The following is a 20,567-nucleotide window of genomic DNA, read 5'->3' as shown; positions in this document are numbered from 1 at the left end:
GAAGATTACATGATTGATCGTGTATTCTTGTCATTCGCTGCTATGACAGGGACAGTCAATATTAACTGCGGCAGGACGAATGAACAGCAAACCAGAGTATCGACGACGGCGCGTGTATCTGACAGCGAGTCGAAGCCCGCGGCTACCTACTTCCTACTCAACAAAGAGTACTAATAATTGTTTGCAAACAACCAGTGACATCATTTTAATGTTTATCTTCACGAATCACCGTGGCTGTGGCCTTGTCCTTCATAATTATCTTAGTTACATCAGGTCCCAATACAAATATTAGCCCAGTGTTGACTTCTGGAGCATGACATCATGTTGCGAATAACTACAGGTTTCTTAACATGGTATAACTTATTATTTTGCCGATATTACGGAACGCTTTCGCAAACCGGTCACGGGTAGATTGGCCAGCAGCGTCAGTTTCGGACAGACATCTGTCGACGACTACTCTCATCTCGATTTCTTGCGGCGTTACCATTGTCACTCAGTTGTTGTCCGTATGATACTTAACTAGCAATATTTATATGTAGTAAATAACTATGAAAATCTTAAAATCTATAAATTTGTCCTGCACGTTGAAGGCTGCTTGGTGGTATGGGGGAAATTTGGGATCCTGTTTGTGAAAATCGAGTATTATTTACGATATTTTGTACGCGTCTACCGCCGACCTAATTGGATACTCAATTAACAGTCCAATTGTGCTTCAGGGTCCTAAAGCTTCGTTGCGTTGTTGTAGAAACGTTTCCTGCTCTAGTCCATTATGTTCATTACAGAGAATTGGAAGCAGAGGGCGCCATGCTCCGATGCAAAGATAATACCGCTCCGTCGTCGCGTTGTGATCCCCTATCCCGATGCAAACCAGAAATAATGATTCAGTTATATGACGTTTGTATTTCACTTTTCGCATAGGATTTACGTTGTAAACAGATGCCGTAAAAACGTTTTTACTTTGATTTTTTTTGTAGGAAACTAAAGACAATAATAGAGTTTATACAAGCTCATTTACATTAGCATTCTGATGGAATTTGTTTGAGTTAAACATACATATTTTTTGAGTGTGTTTGGTAGCCGGAAACAGCGTTAGCTGTGGGTAATGAACTCCACATGGCAATGTCTCGTCTGCGTCCGTATAAACATAGAGATCACCACGAACAATTGGACATAGTTTGCAAACAAGAACCATCCCACACCTCGAGTGAAATTTGGTTATGTATTTAGGTAGGACACCAGACGTGTGCATTACCCGCTCACAAAAGATCCTGGCATACTTACTAAGCCAAAACGTCCTTCAGGGATACCAACCCTAAATAAGTAACTTTTTAATAGCTAAAATCAACCAAGCTGCTTAACTTCATATAATGTATTTTTTAAATATTCTAAATGGATCCATGTCACAGGTACTGAAGTACTGTAGATCTTTAGCGTTTTCATTACGAAAACTAGAACATGGTTCTCGTTAACTAAATAAAAAGATATATAATGTTTTCTATTTATTGCCATATAATATAATAGTTTCCCTATATATCATTCTCAATTCTACACATAAATCACGTTGTTTGTCTCAAATAACTTATTTATTTCTTCACACTGTTTTACAAAAATCTAATTATCTCGAAAATGACATTTTGTGGGTTGGTTCTACACGGTAAAAACAGATTACTTACAAAAAGACAAAATTCTTTTTATGAAGACAAATTTATCAAATCCAACAAAATGATCCTCTCCCTATAGACGTTAGAGAATAATTACTTGATAAAAGTAAAAAAACTTCTCAAAAGTGTATTTTAGTCATAAGACAGAAATATTTAACCCAAGAGCAAATTAATTTACTTCAAGTCACAAAGCCAATCTAGATTCAACAAAATATTTATGAGGTATTAGAAATGTCCGATTTTGACTTGAAAAAAAAAAAAAAGATTGAAAAAATTAAAAGGTGCTTAACTATTTTACTGAAGATTTATGTTTTCTAATATCAAAAAGATAAGCAGTGTTTTGTAACGACAATATTTTATTACTTTTAATAAATATTTTTTCAGAATTAGCAAATATTTTAAGAAATTGCTTTTATTAGTAGAAATCCTTTTTTCTGTGTAGTTTGCAGAACTATGCGCAATTAAAATTCACTCTTACATCCCTCAGTAGTCAAGTGACGACATTAAAAAAAGTAAAATTTTCGTCAAACGATCAAAATACGTTAAATGTATTATACATATATCCTTCTCATAGTTGGTACCTACCAGTCTGGTACCAGGCAAATGGCACATATTATATTTCTATACCGCCGGCGGCCGTTAGCTGTTTGTTACGCCATTGAATTAACCATGGCTTTCTTTGTTTTCAGGTAAGAACAATGTCGACGTTAATGAAAGTACAGGTTGGTGAGTGGCAAGGAATGGAAAGGCTAGTGCACTTTAGGAAGAGTGTGTGGTATTATTAGCAGAGATGAAAGTTTGTGTAATGCTTGCGAGTGCGTGCGCTGACATCCGGGAGGTGATTGCGACTTCATCTAGCCGCTGTACGTGTCGACAGCTGGTCGCGACAGTGTCGGCATCAGATGACGCGAATCTCTTTATTGTAATCTCTGTGATGTTTAGACAAAAAACACATATCATTTCCTATTTAGAGACTATTTTAATTCGAGAGAGTTTTCAATAAACCTTTGCTTGAAGGTGATAAGTGAGTCTGTGAAGGTACGCACTGTTAACGAAAATTAGAGCAATTCTGAAGGAAAGGAGCATTAGCGCCGGCGCCGACGCATTTGACTTTCTCACGGGAACATTTGACGCTATCGTCACATTGCACACAGATGTTTTGCACGGAAATCTATAGTTATGCTCTACACATATCGTCGCTTAAATGCTAAACGGCCGCATGTCAAAAGTTCACTTTTTTTACAGGAGAGGCGATAAAAGTTTTCGACCTCATTTTTTAACATTTTAATATAGTTTTATTTTTAAATACCCACGTATTCATACTCAAAAGATGCGTATTTTAAGGCTCTATAAATTTGTAAACACTGACACAACTTACAAACGGACTGTTCAGCTCAAAAGTTAGTCACGAAAGTGCGGAATGCCAATCAGGCATTTACGTAATTCCGTTGTTTATATTGCCAAATCGCTGGGTGTCTTCGTGTAGTATTAAACTTTGACCGTTTTTAAACACATTTTTTGCAATAAAAACGTTTTTGAAATTTTTTGTGTAGGCGGTTTAGCATTTAAGGACGATATGTATAGTACCTAGCTACATTGTCTATACTCCAATGTAACAGTTCAATTTTGCTTGGTATTGAACGATAATTGAATGGGTTTGAGAGAGTTATGGGTTATAGGTATTTAATTGGCACAGTTATAGTTGGTCCTCTAATACGTGCAGGTGTGTGGCTCACTGCGCATCTCGTACAACGATGCGTTAGGATATCTGTTTCGAGTTCCGCCTATTTAGCGATGACCGTCTCGTCAGTTGCTGCGCCGTGTGCTACCATTCACAGGGACAGACGCAGAGACTGAAAAATTGTCAGCGAATGCTAGGTTTCAGCCCATAGTTACAAAATAATGAAACTCGAACAATAAGAACAAACAGTAAACACGTATGTAACAGGCTCTCACATAAAGAATAAAACCATATACGTGCGTCACTAGAATCATGAATTATTCAATAAAATTTTATAATATTTCTGAGCGAGTTTACGCTTCTTTAGCGCGTTCACGATGCCATTAAACTAATTGTTGGTGCACTAACTTACGTAAATCACGAACAAATATTGTGGATGAATTCGAAATTCTTTTTATTCTTATTATTAATACCAAGTGTAGCCCAACGTGATACTTGGCGATGCTTGAGGCTGGGCTGGGCCATACATTACCTATCTATGTTTCATAAAGTAATGCGCAAAGATAGGAGACCTGACGATTGCTGAAACGTGAGAGCGAGTCGCGTTGAATCGTCACCATCCTGTTGGTTGTGATTAGGCCGAACGCAGAGGGGCTCAACTCAACACCATATAGGATTTGCTCTTACGGCAATTTCTATTTAATATAAGTCATATAAGTGCTTGTAGCTCTCAGAAGTATTACGTGTGTGCTATAATAGACCCACACAGTTATTGTATTACAACAAATTGTGCATATTTCGCTGTGTGCTCGCCCACTGTAACTTTTAGTGAATCCTAAGACCAGCACACACAGCTCGTTAATGCCCAGTCTAATGGATGTCTTCGTCCGCCGCAATTGCAGCATTGCCGATTTGTGGTCGTGGAACAATAACTTTCTAAGAAGTTGGTTAAAACTTTCACATAAGTCTATTTAAAAGGCATTATTATACATATATGTATATGTAGATGTGCAACGTGTTCGTATAGTTAGTACGTTGGAACATACAACATCAATTTATCAGCATCAGCTGAAGTGGCATGAATTGGAACAGACGTCATCGTAATTTGTAGTCTTCTGTGACTCCTAAACAATGTGACTAACAGTTGCGTGCCCGAGTCGCGCCGCGCCGTCGCGCGACCCGCGACCCGCGACCCGCGACCCGCGACCTCCGCCCATTTGCAGCCACGCTCGCCTGTCACATCCAACCATTTGTTACTCCATTTCTGTCGTACGACTGAGACATGAGTCAGCATATTTAAGAACTATTTCTCATAACATAGACTTTCTCGTGGTCGATTTTGAAGTGAAAGCTTTTACGCGCGAAGAAAGTTCGATCATTATCGAGTTAATTCTTAACCGGCAAAACAAAGAAATATTAGAACGAGTTAAATTGTTCGACGTCCGCGATCTACGCTCCTAATGCGCCGGCGATATAGAAACACCCAAGACTATTGACAGATGCACATCCATCACTACGGAAAGTCACCAGTGTGTAATACTGTCATATAGAGAAATGTCTATAGTATTTTATGCAACTACGATGGTTATAGCACTCGCACGCTTCGCAAAGATTCGCCTTAGATGGCATCGATTGACGCGCGCGTGCGCCTCGAATGGCCCGCCACCATTAGAGGTTACGAAACTCGTCCAGACACCGGTAATAACCGCGATGTATTCTTAACATTTATAAAGTACTGTTCAGGCGTGTGTATGGGCCGACTTATAGTGAAATTGCCTTTTGATGCTGTAAATAGTTGTAATGCCGCCAGTTAATTACTCACGTATGTAAACTGGAGAATTAAATTTCATCCAACCTTGCACTGGGTGCTTTTTTGGCGTTATCGCGATACAGTTTAGGTCCAGCCGCGAAGTTAGATGAACTACTGAACTTCAGCGGATGTCAGTTTTAGCTACGACGCCAACGATCTCTTTAGTGTATCGTTGTAGTGATGAGACAGTATTCGACTGTTTCGACTTATTAATTTTACAATCAGCTTCGGCCGTTGCGCTTGGTATGCTAATAGTGTATGCGGCATCTCTATTGGCTCTACAATTACTACTTCCTCATAGAAGCGACTCTAAGAAAAAAAATTCTAACTATAAAGGTATACTACCGACGCGCTGCTACCGGCGGCTTGCTTTCTTACATTCTTCAGGGACGCCTAGAACCATACGCGAATAAAATTATTTGTGACCATCAGTGCGGTTTTCGCCGCAATCGTAGCACTATAGACTCAATCTTCCTACTCAAACTACTAATGGAAAAGAAATGGGAATATGCGCAAATTCACGCGTTTTTAATACGTCCTGTTCCAGATACTTAAAACTTTTAAAATAACTGATAAATTAGTAGGACTAAGCAAAGCTGCAACTCGTAAGTAAAGTTAGGGTCAGAGTAGGAAATAACCGTAGTAAAGAATTTGCAGTGACCATGGGCCTCAAACAAGGAGACGCACTGGTGCCTATGCAGTTTAATATGACACTCGAACACGCCCTTCGAAAAGTTTTCAATTATGTGTAAATTATAAAAGTGTTAAATTTTAAATTATATACAGTAGAGTGGAGTTTAACGGCAAACATCAAATAATATACTACGTCGATGACCTGGTGATACTCGGACAATGTGCTGAGGAGATTCAGGCCATGACTAGAACTCTTGAAAAAGAAGCAGTGAAGGGTAGGTCTTAGAATAAGCCGAGGAAAGAGGGAGTATTTCCATATGCGCGATAAGTACAAAGACACGAGGACACGTAAAAAAATTTGGTCGTGAATGAAACTACCTATAGAAGAGTGGATAAATTTAAGTATCTTTCATGCACAGTGACTGATACAAAGCAGAGGCATGAAGAAATCGACATCCGTATTCAAAACTCACAGAGGCGCTCAGCAACCCTTCACCATATCCTGGTGTCCAAGCTAATTAGTTAGAGTACATTTCGGGTCTCTAAGACAGTCATTAGACCAATCTTGATGTATGGATGCGAAGCCTGGATGCTGACGTTGAAGGAGGAAAACATGCTCTTAGTGGTAGAGAGGAAAATCTTTAGGAAGATTCCGCAACCAACTTGGGAAGAAGATGGAACCTGGCGGATAAGGAAAAATCTAGAGATCGAGGATCTGGTAAACGAGGTTAACATCATGGAAGAGACCAAATCAGCCCGACTTCGTAGTTTTGGTTACGTCGAGAGGATGGGTGATGATCGTGCAGTCAAGAGAGCATATCTGGAGCAGCCGATTGGACGTCTTAGATATCCCTGGATCGACCAAGTCCACAAGGACCTGTGTGAACTTCAATAGCCGATTGGCAACAAGCGGCCCAGAGAGAGAAGAGTGGCGCTTCTTAGTGTCAGAGGCCACGGTCCACTTCGGGTCGCTGAGCCAGCGAAGTCGAGTCGAGTCATTGTAGCAACTCACGCTTCAGGAAGTACCCACTTTTAACATTATAAATTCCATCTTGACACGACTACAGGTTTTCATTGTGATAACAAAAGCAATGATGCCTTTAAGCGTCCTATTTATTTAGCTCTTCGTCATGTCTTTTACCAGTCTGTTCTGTACTTAGTACACTAAATTATTGGTGATAATTTATACGAAACAATGCATGCAAGCAATGCAATATGTGCACATAGGTATGTAAGCAATTACTTGAATCTAATTAAAGGTCTATCGGAGATCGACTGAACGATAAGCCTCGGCGTCGTCCGGACGGATTTGTTATTGTTTGAACACATGAACGAATTAACAAAGCAGATGTAAATATACGAAGTGTCATATGAGAGACGACGCTTTGAAACTTTACTTCGCTGAACTAAAAAAACTTTTCACAGAAAGTTATAAGACGTTTCGGTCTGAAAATTACATTGTGTTTTTTTTTTTCAGGAACCTGTTTGAAATTTATTTTTATTACACTTTGTATTATGTGAAAACGGCCGTTCAGTCACTATAGCGTCATTGCGCTGAAGGCGTTGATGATATGCTATGATTTTATAAGTACCTTTCAATGTATTAATGTTACCTACAAAATCCGCTGGGAAATTATACATCGGTGTTGCATTCAGAACTCACAAGCCTCGAGGGAATACAACATTCTATTCGCATATGACATACAAGGACGCTTGCCCATAATGTTCACTAAACTCGAACAATTAACGAGTAAAGTGTTTGATGTTTTTTGACTTCTCGTCTGTGTTGTGTAACGCAATACAACAATGCACACCATTTGTAATTATATGTAGCACGGCATTTCCAAGCATTGTTGTCTCGTTGTTATGCTGTTATTTGCTGATGATTCAGGAGGGGCCCTCGCGGTGAGCTGTGCTATGGACTGTGGCATACACAGCGGTGGCGAGGCATTCATATAACTCGATTCCCACCGGCTTGCCTACTATTTTCCACGTATTATCAAAAGACAATACTAGACAGTGCGCATTACTCCACCCCTTAAAAACATATTCAAATTTTCAAAATATTCAATAATAAACCAATAACTGCACGTGCATGGTCACCACGCTAGCTGGTTGGATCCCGGCTTCTATTTCATTCGTTTAACAGACGCGTTCATATGAATTCAAAGAAATCAACACATTCGCAAAAGTCCGCTGTAAAACCATAGTAGAATCAGACCTAATAATAGCGGCCGAAAACTCGAAAAACCATCGGGTTATGTCATTTTGTATAATAACATAGTTAATTAGCATTTTGTTAAAAGTTAAACTATAAATAGTGTTACGAAAATGGTAACGTTTGGATGGTTTATTTTATCGGACAACGAAAAAAAAACATAGGTGTTCGTGTAAAATATTAAAATGGCTATGGTATCACTAGCTTTCAATGCCGCGATACGAAAGTTTGTTTTTAAAGTAATTTACTAAATAAATGGTAACTAAAAAAAATTTAAGTGTATAATACTCTTGATCAGTGAAATAAAGGGTGCCTACTGGTATCTTGAGTACTGTAATAAGTGACGAGTAAACGGCAAAACAAGTTTTTTTTTTTTTTGGGCCGGCTTTACTTTTTACGGCTTTATTTTTACACCTCGCCATTGATCCATAGTTATACCCCTCCTGATGGAACTTAAATAACGAAGGATGAAGTTGACGGTTGAAACTCTTGCAGGTTTGCGTTTAATTAGTGGACGATTGATAGAGTTGCCGAAACAAATACCGGACGGACGTTCCCGGCGCGGTAAGAGGTTGGTGGTTGGCGTGGCGCGGAAGCGCGCGGTCCTCCAGAAGCGACGCGGCGATAGTGGCGACGTGGCTTGGCGCGGCGCCAACTAGTCTGCGCTATATTTGGTCGCATTCCCTCCGCGATCGCTTTGCGATGACGCCGTCCATGGAACGTCGTAGTTCTGAAAGACCTACTAATACTACTAATTCTAATTCTGTTAAAATGTAACGTGTCGCAAGAAATGTTCTGGTTGTAAGCTCATCGAAACTGCCGCTACTACGTTTAATAGATGCATAATATATGGTGCATGCTCGGTAGGTAGTACAGTCAGTTGACCGCAGATGTTGCAGCTACTCTTTGCTGGCGATGCAGTCTAAGACGCGGCGAAGCAAATATAATTGACTAATTGCATACACGCGGCACGTGCCTACAACGCTTTACAGTCTGGATGCAATACTGTTTTGATTTGAATATCCGGTTATGATCATACTTTTTTATTCGTATTGTGATCGTCGTACCTATGCATTAGCCACATTAATAATTTGTACTGTAGCATACAGTGGTGACAAAATCGATTGCTCTACTTACATTCGTTTCTACCGGGCCATGACAGCGACGGCGCCGGCGATGTCGCGGCTCCTGCCGTGCGATGCTCTCAGGGATCACATTGCGCACTATTTATTGCAAGTGCCTCTTCGCTTGCCTTCGCTTGCCTCTGGTGAGCTGTAAGTACTGTTTCCGCCTAAGGGGTACAGCTTTTAAAACAATGACCAGTGACCTCGTCCATCTGTAATGTCCACAAAAATACCTGTGCTAGTTCACGTCTAAGGACGCTGCTGCTCTGAAAGACAGTCGCGTGCTCGCTCGTCGAATACAATTGACCATATAAGTAGCGCGGGCGAGGTCACATTCCTTGCGCACTGGATCATAGAGATGTTAGATCTAATTAAGTGAGTATGCAGCTGAGCAGCAGATCGCACCCAACGTTGAAAGATTGCTCACCGGTTTAATTCAAATTTATTCAGTATATTTAAAATTAGAATTAATATTTGATTGGTAGAATCCTGATCGCAATGACGAACCGCTAACACACTAACGAATGTGGCAGTTGTTACGGTGTTTACTCATGCCACCCCGACACAATAATTTATTGACGTGTGATGCTCAGGCGCAGGCATGAAGCGGGTGCACCGGCGCACCAATTGACCCCGCCTAATGTAAATTTATTACTATCGCCCTCCAACAAAACCGTAGGACGGTGCTACATTTGACGAAACAAATTGGGTTAGGCGTTTTTCTCTGCTTGCGTGGGCCGCAGATTAACGGGTCCAATGCCATGATTTATATTTATATTTATATTTATATGGTCATGGTTTTTCGTCTAAAGAAAACGTGTCTAGAAAAGTTTGCGTAAATTGTTAAATATTTTGGGACATTAATTACGAGATTTTGTGTCCGAATAATTTTACAACCATATCTTTTAACAGGAAACACACAAAGTATGTTTTTTTATTTTACCGCACATATATGATCATAATAAAAAAAAATACTTTGTTTTATTCGTTAATACCCTATTAAAAACTAGCTAACTAGCGCTAGCGCACCTTTTATGGAAAATGACGCTGTGTTCATCTCTACAAGAGCCGTTATGAATGAATACGAGCTTTTCGTATAAAGGAGCCGATGTGACGAGTGACGTTTATAGACTCAGAATATGACATTTATGCCTAAAATACAGGTACACATGTACTTAGTTTAGGCATCGCAATTGCACTGTTAGGCACTAAGATTAAAATGTTTAATTTTACCATGATTATTTTATATAATTTAGATTTTTTTTTTGTTTATTACTGTTTATTTTAATATTTTATCTTCAATTACATTGTTTTCATTATAATTGTATTAGATTAAGTAATATTGAAATAAATTTATCTTTATCTTATCTTTTATCTTTATAGATTTTCATATCACACGATATGCTTGGAACAGTACTTTGGGCAATGTAGCAACGTCTGATGTGTTATGATGGTGTTTTGCAGGCAAGGTGATGTGTGCGGGGTGCGGCGGCAAGTGCAGCGGGGAGGTGTTGCGTGTATCCGAGAAGTATTTCCACACGGCTTGTTTCACGTGCCGCACCTGCGCCGCCTCTCTCGCTAAGGGCGGCTTCTTCGCCAAGGACAATCACTACTATTGCCCACAGGTACTGCGCGTACAGTGCGTACACACGCCCATTACAAACATAATAATAATAACGTGTCACAGACAGCATCAACATTTGGTGTGGTGGTCTGAGACTGGAAAATGCCTGTACCATGAAAACCACACTAGAACCAATTTTAGAACCAGTTCAGCGCAGTTCATTTATTTGCACAAATAAGTGCGTGCTGTCGTCAACAATAGGTTCTCGCGTCCAAAATGCTAGGCCACTTAAAGTCAGACCGTGCCATATTACTTTTGTACTCGAACTCGAAATCTGGAAATGTTCATTTACCTTGTCTCGCTAAATGTACCGCCGGGCGTGCACCGAGCACTGTGTAGACAGCGGCCGCCCTGTTCGCGTAGCTTTTAAAATTGCGAAATTAATGCACTAATAGCGTTACGTTGTCGATTGCAGGACTACCAGCGCGCGTTCGGCACGCGCTGCGCGGCGTGCGGGCAGTACGTGGAGGGCGAAGTCGTAGCGGCACTAGGCAACACCTATCACCAGAAGTGCTTCACCTGCGCGAGATGCAAGTACGTGTAGCCGCTTCCTTCGCTCTGTGGCGAGGCCCTCAGCCACAAGCGAGTGCATTAAAAATGTTGCAGACGCGCGTTTCCGTCGGGCGAGAAGGTAACGTACACGGGCGCGGAGGTGGTGTGCTCGAACTGCATCGCGGCCGGGCCGCAGCGGCAGACGGCGCGCGCGGCGACCTCGCCCCCCGCCGTTAGAACGCCCGCCCCCGCCCCCAGGCCCGCCCACAACGCCCGGACCGACAACCACGTGCAGAACAATCATAACGACACGCAGCACGACGGACGGCCCGTCGACCAAAACGGTACACGACGAGGCCTACCCGGCCCCGGCCCTCGATCGAGCGCGAGTCTCATTACGTCGCGTCCGTTTCCAGAATGCGCGGGCTGCGGACAAGAGCTGTCGGAGGGACAGGCGCTGGTCGCCCTGGACAGGTGAGTGGCGGGGGGCGCCCGGCGCGGGCGGGGGCAAGCGGCAAGTCGCGGCGCGCTGTTGCAGGCAGTGGCACACGTGGTGCTTCGCGTGCGGCGAGTGCGGGCAGGTGCTGCAGGGCGAGTACATGGGCCGCGGCGGCACGCCGTACTGCGAGCGCGACTACCAGCGGCTGTTCGGCGTGCGCTGCGCCTACTGCCAGCGCTACATCGCCGGCAAGGTGCTGCAGGCCGGCGACCACCACCACTTCCACCCCACGTGCGCGCGCTGCTCCAAGTGCGGCGACCCGTTCGGCGACGGCGAGGAGATGTTCCTGCAGGGCGCGGCCATCTGGCACCCGCGCTGCGGGCCGGCGCCGCACTCGCCGCACGAGCCGCTGTCGCCGCACGACGCCGCCGACCGCGCCTCGTCCGAGCTGCAGGTACGGCCCCGCGCCGCATGCCGTTTGTGGACTCCTCCGCACAGTTGCCTCCCTGGTGCTGCACCTTTCCTTCGGCGTCCGACGTCGACCGCCGCCTCGGGCCGGCGCGAGGCCGGTCGGACGCGGCCGCCGTCGCACGAACGCGACTGCGACTTTTGTTTTCTTCACTTCGACCCCTTCGGTTGTGTTCTTTATTAATTTCATTTAAGTTTTTAGTTTTCTTCGGTGTTGACGTCACGCACGCGCGGACCGCTCGCTCTTATTTTATGATTTGCGAATACGCTTGCTCGCGCCGCGGCCGAGGATCAGAGCGAGGGCTCCGCGCGCGGGCGTGGGTGGCTGACGTGCGGCGTGTTGCAGTTCTCGCTGCGGTCGCGCACGCCCAGCGCCAACGGCTCCTACTGCAGCCCCTACAGTAGCCTCACCAGGAAGGTCCGTCGCACCCCCGCCTTCGCCGGCTCCGCAACGATGATCCCGGTCGGCGGGTCCTGGTGACGTTCGGAGGCGGAGACGCGCTCCGCCGAGTCGGCAGTTCTGAACCGCCGCCGGCCGGTGTCATCGTCTCGAAGTCGCTTTGACGCCTTTTAATCGTGCTTTCGAACGGTGCATGCGCTATCAAATTGCAAGTACGGCGGCCCGACCGCCGCCGCGCCGCGGCAGCCTCGCCCTCCCGAGTGACCCGCGACGTGTTGCAGTACGGCTACCGCTGCGTGTCGCCGGGGCTGACGCTGCGCGAGTACCGCGACCTGGGCGCGTGCTCGCCCAACCGCATCACCACGTACTCGTACCTGACGTCGGAGCCGTCGTACCTGCGCCGCCCGCTGCAGCCCTACGACAAGGCGCCGCCCAGCCCGCACTTCCACCGCCCGCCCTGTGAGTTTGTTTCTTTAACTTATGTTTTTTAACAAACGTGTTGATCATAGTGTGTCTCCTGACCTCACGAAGCGAAGTAGAGTTATCCCAATTATTAAATCTGGCAGTAATTCAGACCCCACCAATTTCAGGCCTATTTCAATACTACTAACTTTCAGTAAAATATTGGAAAAAATTGTTCTAAATCAAACGTGTGTACATTTTTATGTTAACAATTTAATATCATCTAAACAATTCGGTGTGAAGTTAATAAAACATATATTTGATGCACGGGAAGACTCACATGATGCTATTGGTGTATTCTGTGGCCTTTCCAAGGCTTTTGAGTCTGTGCACCATGACAGTCTAGTCAGGAAACTTCACCATTATGGTGTGACGGGCCGTGACTTTGATGTTCTTAAATCGTATTGGTGTGGGAGGGTACAGAGAGTCCATGTCACGGACGTCCCTCAAGGTTCAATTTTCATTCATTCCGATCATTTTTGTTTTTAGTATAATATAATTAATGACTTACCTAGCCTCGTCGAGGGTTTGGAACGTGAGATAGTATTGTTTGCTGATGACTGTTATTATTTAAAGTTAAAAGGCGCCAATGTTCTTATGACTATGTGAACAATGCTATATCTAAAGTAGTAAATTGGTTTGCAGTTAATAATCCGCTCTTTAATGAAAGAAAAAACAAATTGTGTGAAATTTACATTACCTAATGCCAGACGGACGGACACAAACATTATAGTTAGAAACTGAAATCGTGAATTTTGTGGATACAGTTGAATTTTTAGGTATAACCTTAAATGCTAAATTGCAATGGCGTCTACATGTAAATGAGTTATGAAAACGGTTCAGCTCTGCAGTGTCGCAATAAAAAATGTACGAAAATGTTCAGACGTCGGAACAGCTAGATTGGTTTACTTCAGTTACTTTCACAGTTTAATGACATACGGCGTTTTGCTTTGGGGCACTGTCGACGATATTAATAGAATTTTTGTCCTGCAGAAAAGTGCGGTTAGGGCAATTTACAATCCGGTCCCCAGAGTGTCTTTGAGAGAAAAAGTTTAAACAGATTAACATTGTAAAATTGAGTCATAGTGATAGCCATAATATTAATACGAAGAATAAAAATAAACTAGCCGTTCTTGGCAGGTGCGTTCGTAGTCTCTAATGAATTTAAGGGCAATGTCTTCTATAGGTAGTAAATTTCGGTCGGTATTCACAATTCGCCACTTACGAGGCTTGACGCCGACTTGGACCCAAACCTTTACAGCGGCGGCGTCGTCCACGCGCGCGTCGTCGCGCGCCGGCAGCAAGGCGTCGTCGCGGCCGGGCATGCGCGCGCTGGTGGACTCCATGCGCGCCGAGACGCCGCGGCCCAAGTCGCCCGGCATGAACAACGAGGTGAGTCGGGGCCCCGCGCCAACCGCCCCGCCCGCCGGCCGCTCACCCGGCACGCGTGCGCAGGAGCCGATCGAGCTGTCGCACTACCCCGCGGCCTACAAGCCGCCGCCCGGGACGCAGCCCAAGATCGAGCGCGACGACTTCCCCGCGCCGCCGTACCCCTACAGCGACCCCGAGCGGCGCCGGCGCTGGTCGGACTCGTACGCGGGCGTGGACAGCGACGACGACGAGGCCGCGCGCGTCAACGGCGCCGACGCGCGCCTGCAGCGCGAGGAGCGCGAGCTGGCCAAGATGGGCGCGGGCATGGCGCGCGTGTTCCTCAAGGAGGTGCAGGAGCGCGAGAAGCTGCAGCAGTGGCGGCGCCAGCACCTGGACCCGCGCAGCGCCAGCCGCACGCCGTCGGCGGCCCGCGAGCTGCCGCACCGCCTGCGCTACCCCTCGCCGCTGGGCGCGTCGCCGTCGCGCAGCCTGGACCGCGCGCGCGACGCGCCCGCCGACGCCGCGCCCGCGCCCGTGCCCAGCTACCACGGTGCGTTCGCGAGCCGACGGCGCGCCCGAAGGTTCCGTTTCCCTGTAGAACTAACACTGGTGCTCGTGTTGCTAGAGAGCCTGACTCCGCCGCCGCTAACTGTTCGGGTTGCTCGCATTGCCGTGGAATCTAACCGCGCGTTGAACAATTCATTGCAAAACGTCGAATGTTTCCATTTCGAAACGTATCCGGTGACGACGTCACCAGCTATTTAGTCGCCTCGAGACCCCCGTTCCCGAGAGACTATTGATACGAAAGAACGAGAGAACGGCATTGTTGTCTCGTTCTTTCGTGCCGGTCCCTCCGCCGCCCCGCAACTCGCCCGCCATCTCATCGCCTCCGCGGGACGGGTGGACCGGGCGACGGACCGAGGGGACGAGACGGTCCTCCTCGCTTCGCGTCCATCCTTCCCGACGCCGTGACGTCTACGGCCGATATGTTTTACCGTTCCGTATCGCTACACCCCGCTCGATGCTAACTATTGTACCGTTCGATTCGTACACTCCTGTCAAAATGTACATGTAAAATTAGCCAGTGTTTCAAAACATCATATTTTAACGTCGAGACACCGGTCTCGACGTTAAAATATGATATTCAATACCGTATTCATAATTTTCGTACGTCACAACCGCCGGAGCGCTAGTCGCGCGACTTTGTAGGCGACGTCGAGCGCCACTCGCGTTGCAGCCGACACGTTGGCAGATCGAGACGGAAATATGAAGACCTCGAGCTGGAGTTCGATACGATCCCGGTCAGCTACGATTGTTGTCTCGTTCTGGCAACGTGGAGGCCCGCTGCCGCGCGAAAGTCGGGTGCTAAGTGCTTTCAACTTGAAATTTTCGAAAACCGGAACGGTGAGAGTCGCAGCGCCACGCGTTGCTTCGCGGCCGAATAACCTCTCAGGTGAGATGCTTCAAGAGCCGGCTTGTGTTCATCGCTTCTTCTGCACGTACAGAATGCTTTCGAAAGGCGCGACCCTGCAAGAGCATTCGCTGCCGGCTATCGTGTGCCGGAAACAACTCTGTGAATTTCGCTGGTGAATTTGCCGCCGTCGTCGGCACTAATGCTCATTGTGGGGTTGTTCTCTTATATTTTCCGAATGCCCTGCCTTCAACACAATATTTTTTCCTTTGATCAAGAAATGCGGAAGTAAAAATACTTTTGCTCTCTGCAGTTAGTTAAATTCAAATTTTCAATAATAAATAATTGAATCAATCGTGGAGTTGTCGAATTGCCACATTATTGTATCGCTTTCGTGTCACGTATGTCATCACAAAATAAGAGGCACCTTTTGACACTTTGTTGTTGAAGTGTAGTACTACATTATCAGAGTTCACAAGGGCAACCTGTAGTTAAATAGAAAAATCTGAGGCAAAACAAAAACAAAAGACTTTTATCGGAAGATGAGCCGAAATCAGCAGTTCAGCTAGTATCACCTATATTTATAATAATTATTTGAATTTAAATCATAATATCAATGTTAACATCTCAATCGAAATCAAACAGTCAATATTTTTTTAGTGAAATTGAATTGACTTGGATTGAATTGAATTGAAATTCGGCGATTAATTGGTTACAACACAATTACTTACAAAAAAAATTGCGGACGTAACCATTTTTAAAGTGTTTCGAACTAACGCAAAATTACATTTTATTTTGGTATTCGTGCGAAAATAATACTTGAAATTGTTTTCTACCATATTATAATAGAATGCTTCACTAAAATTAAGTAGTTTTTTAAAATCCCATAAAGTTAATAATTGTTAGTATACCGTTTCATTGATTGCATTCAATGTTAGATACTATCGTCTTCCTCGGCTGTCAAATTGTGCCTCTTACATTGTGATGAATAGTTTAATGCATTAAGCGGGCGCTTTCCGGCTGAATGTTTTCGCTTTGTCTTTTTGTTGGAGAATCATCGTGTCACTATTTGCTACTAACGCACTTATTGGCTACCATTTTTACACATTTTACACTTGGCTCGTTTTATGGTGAAGGATAAAATTTATTTATATGATATTTATCTAATAAATTATTAATACAAATGTAATTTCGTAACAAAAATGTATTAATAATTATAACAAACTAGTGGTGTGATTTCACAAAGATAATTGAACATCACGGTGGTCAAACATTACGTCGTGACATTAACTAAACTTAAAAATTGTATTTTTTTATCTATTTTTTATAGATTATATGATAATTGATTTTTTTGTTGCCTTAGCTTACTTATGTTATACGATTTCCGCAATCAAAATAAACTCACCTACGTGTGTGTCAGCAGGCTTAACATGAGGGGCGATAAACAAAATTCGCACGCGTAGAAAATACATTCTTTTTTCTACCGATTATGGAGCTAAAGTGATGGAAGAATTAGTATATCTTTTTTTAGCAATTTCACCAGCAGGCTTAGCATGAGCCTAAAGACAAAAGTAATCTCTTCTTCGAAATGTCAATTTTCTATGGAAAATCTTACAGGCTCATGCTAAGCTCACAGAAGTAGTAGTGATACAGGGTCGAGGGCACGTCAAACTTGATACTTAGATTGAAATTCGATAAGAACGGTCCACTGGTCCAAGCGATATTCCACGAGAGTCGGTTATTCGTTCCGCGTCGTAGACTTTTTGTACGGTTCTTGACTTTTGTCAATTCAATTAAAAAATAAAGTGTATAAATAAAAAGTGTGTGTGTGTGTGTTATTGATATTTCGGTGTTCTTGTTGCACATCGAGAATATAACCATAAATGGAGACGAAATGTCATTTAGTTTGTTTTGAAAACTATTCTGCCAAATCATTACGGGGACAACTGCGCTCCGATTGGCCAGCCCGAATTCGAAACAATTGACGGGTGTCGTCAATTGTTTCACTTCAAAACAACCACTTTAACTTGAGCTTTGCTATAATGGAATGAAAAATTACATATTTAATTACCGATGAGTTCAGTTTGTCAAAGTCATTTGTTGGCGCTGTACTATTTCAGCTTTCTAATTTGTGGTTTCTGCGTATGTTGTTGCACAATGCAAAATGATACAATTTTCTTTACACGACAGCGCATTTCACTATTAGGCCGTCTGTCTGTTTACGCGCCAAACCAAAATGGTAGTTTTCTAGCGTTTGATGGAAGTAAGTTTATTGTGGTAGTGCTATGTTATGCATAGGACAATCATTGTCTCGTGATGTTTCTAGGTTCAGTTGACTGGTTCTTATTGTAAAATAAGCGTGAAAGCCAAGGGGGCGCGACACTTACTTGCCCCGTGTTATGAATACCTTTTTATGGATTTCGCGGAGCTTTGTTAAATTACTGTAATGCCGTGTAATTGTATGGAAGAAGTAAATTAAACTCATACTGACTTTCGTCAGTACCCCAAAGCGGGAAAGTTAAATTGGCAGTAAAAGAATATTACACTGTGTTTTTATGACAATTTCGTAATATGTATAAAGTTGATGGCGGTAAATGATATAACCACGCACACCATGCCTTGTGACTAGTTCGGTGAGTACACAAGTAAAACAATATGAAAAACTGAAAGAAAAGCCACGATAAACATCCTGCCCACTGCTCGGAAAGCATTTTAAGGAACAGAGATATTCTTCAAGGAAGATCTGTTAAAGGATACAAAATGTGGGTGTCGTGCCTGCGAGGTTCGACAAATTGACTTCGTTTGACATTTGTGTGCATGACGACTGTGCTCTCTTCTCGTACTGACTTCATTATAGAGAATATGCGCCACAGTTCAGAGAATAAATAATTCTGTATTTATGCTCATGTTAAGCCTGTAAGCAAATTGTAGGGCTATCGGCATTCGGCAGGCGAGGAGTATGAAAGGGTAACAAGTTGACATAAAGCAACCTTGTCCATTGTACTGCTCGCCGGCAGTTTTGTCTTGTGTTTTGTCTTGGAAGCCGAGAGCCGCAACCGCGACGCAATTGATTGTGTGAAAATTAAAGCCGGGTTTTCGCTATACGAGTGCGCTAGGACCGAGTCCACTCGGATTACTATTTGGACGCGGTTCTATTTTTATGAGTATACTCGCATCATTTTACAGAAACAAAATGGCGCCAACTAAGAAAAAGTGGAATGTAACGTTTTCAAGTGTAAATTTATTTTACGTATGGAATAAATAATTTTTGACTTTGACTTTGAACATAGTATCTGCTACAACTCCTATATCTCGCAACGGTAGATCTCGTATCTTAATTGTGCAAGGCGAAACGTGCTACTTGAGCGCCGGTAAACTCGTAAGGTGTAAACCGAAATTCGAGCGGACTCGTATACGATCTAGCCCGTACGGGTGCACTCGGTCCGAGAGCACTACTAGCATAGTGAAAACCCGGCTTAAGGAAGGCGGCGAAGCGTAAGTCCAGTCAAGCAGTGTACTCGGACGCGCGTCGATTGCGTCGCGAAGCGAACAGTATTGTGGTAGCGGTAGTGTGACGTGTGTTGTGGCGTTGCCAGTGATGCACGCGGCGCCGCGGCCCGGCTACGGCCTGCGCTCGTCCACGCTGCCGGCTTCGCTGCCGCACCACTACAACGTGAGTATAGGCGCGTCCCCACGCGGCCGCGCGTTCTCTGTAGCGCGGACTGCCCCGCCGAGTGGCGGCGGTCGGCGACCGGCGAGCGGACAACGGCAATAGTTAGCGTCGGAGGGCTTTGGAGCGCGTAGGGCGGGCGGAGGGGCGGAGGGGCGGAGGGCGGCCAGTGAAGTGCCGTGTCCTTGCGCATGCGCAGTGGTGTCGTCGCTGCGCGCCGCGCCGCGGCCCGGCTACGGGCTGGCCGGCCTCGCCAACCGCTCGCACACCTTCTCCTCCAGCACCGCCGTGAGTACCCACCGTCGAACGATTCCGTCGATGACAATGCGCACCTGCCGCAGTGTCCCGGAACCCTTTCAGGTGTGACGTTTCGAGTGACGCGTTTTAAAGTTCTAAACGCGGGATGATTATTTCCGTGTGTCAATTTTATTTAAGTAGTTTTGGAGAAAACTTTTCCTCCAATATCTTCAATTTTTATATTTAGAAATTACAACTGTTCAAATAATAATCCTACCAAATGTTTATTAACATGATTTTAACAGGAATTATCTTATTAGCTTCACTGCTTCTCCGAAATGCCATAACCGTAAGTTGAGACAATCGAAAATTGCCTTAAAACGGTATATTCTCTTGTTATTTTGCGTTGAAAACATTAAACAATACGAGTATGATACAGTGTGTTGATTTGCATTGTCGCAAGAAATTAATCATGGAAATAATGCTAAATCATCTAAAAATATTTTAAAAATTATTCTGTTCAATGTTCTGGCTAATTTATAGTCAAGTTTTGCAAAATTGTCTCATGCATCACGCAAGGGCAGTGACCCCGCCACCCGCTTCACCGAGCAATACGTAATCTTTCTCGGTCGCTTATTTACCTATTTTTTTATTTATTTTATATTACCTGTACTCAAAATATACTCAGTGTACCCTGTTTTTGTTTTCACTGATATTTTTTTGATGGTCCGTTAAATATCTAATCCGTAGTTTCATACGTATTAGTGTAGCAATCACACTTTGACATCTCATACATCCATCCACGCTCACTCGCTCGTGAAGTTCATCGTCTAAACTTACACAGATCGCACACTCACGCAGGAATG

At 44.3% G+C, this 20,567-nt stretch overlaps 1 protein-coding gene across 4 annotated transcripts in view; it reads left to right on the top strand.

The window, feature by feature from the left end:
- Nucleotides 1–20,567, top strand: part of LOC113225542 (actin-binding LIM protein 3-like) — a 62,900-nt gene that overhangs the window by 36,814 nt on the left and 5,519 nt on the right. For 2 of the 4 annotated variants that reach the window (XM_026457868.1, XM_026457866.1), the window contains exons 2-11: nucleotides 10,592–10,752; nucleotides 11,167–11,285; nucleotides 11,358–11,587; nucleotides 11,660–11,717; nucleotides 11,782–12,136; nucleotides 12,497–12,568; nucleotides 12,832–13,009; nucleotides 14,274–14,404; nucleotides 14,468–14,933; nucleotides 19,664–19,752. In XM_026457868.1, the coding sequence (XP_026313653.1) occupies nucleotides 10,592–10,752; nucleotides 11,167–11,285; nucleotides 11,358–11,587; nucleotides 11,660–11,717; nucleotides 11,782–12,136; nucleotides 12,497–12,568; nucleotides 12,832–13,009; nucleotides 14,274–14,404; nucleotides 14,468–14,933; nucleotides 19,664–19,752 (1,859 nt within the window). Of the gene's footprint in view, nucleotides 1–10,591; nucleotides 10,753–11,166; nucleotides 11,286–11,357; nucleotides 11,588–11,659; nucleotides 11,718–11,781; nucleotides 12,137–12,496; nucleotides 12,569–12,831; nucleotides 13,010–14,273; nucleotides 14,405–14,467; nucleotides 14,934–19,390; nucleotides 19,468–19,663; nucleotides 19,753–20,567 lie in introns of all 4 variants that reach the window. The other 2 variants (XM_026457869.1, XM_026457867.1) reach the window with 2 other exon arrangements.

The sequence above is a fragment of the Hyposmocoma kahamanoa genome, unplaced genomic scaffold (assembly GCF_003589595.1).
Source record: "Hyposmocoma kahamanoa isolate Upper Pololo Valley unplaced genomic scaffold, ASM358959v1 166, whole genome shotgun sequence".
NCBI classification, from domain to species: domain Eukaryota; kingdom Metazoa; phylum Arthropoda; class Insecta; order Lepidoptera; family Cosmopterigidae; genus Hyposmocoma; species Hyposmocoma kahamanoa.
This window is presented reverse-complemented; position numbering and strand designations above follow the sequence as displayed.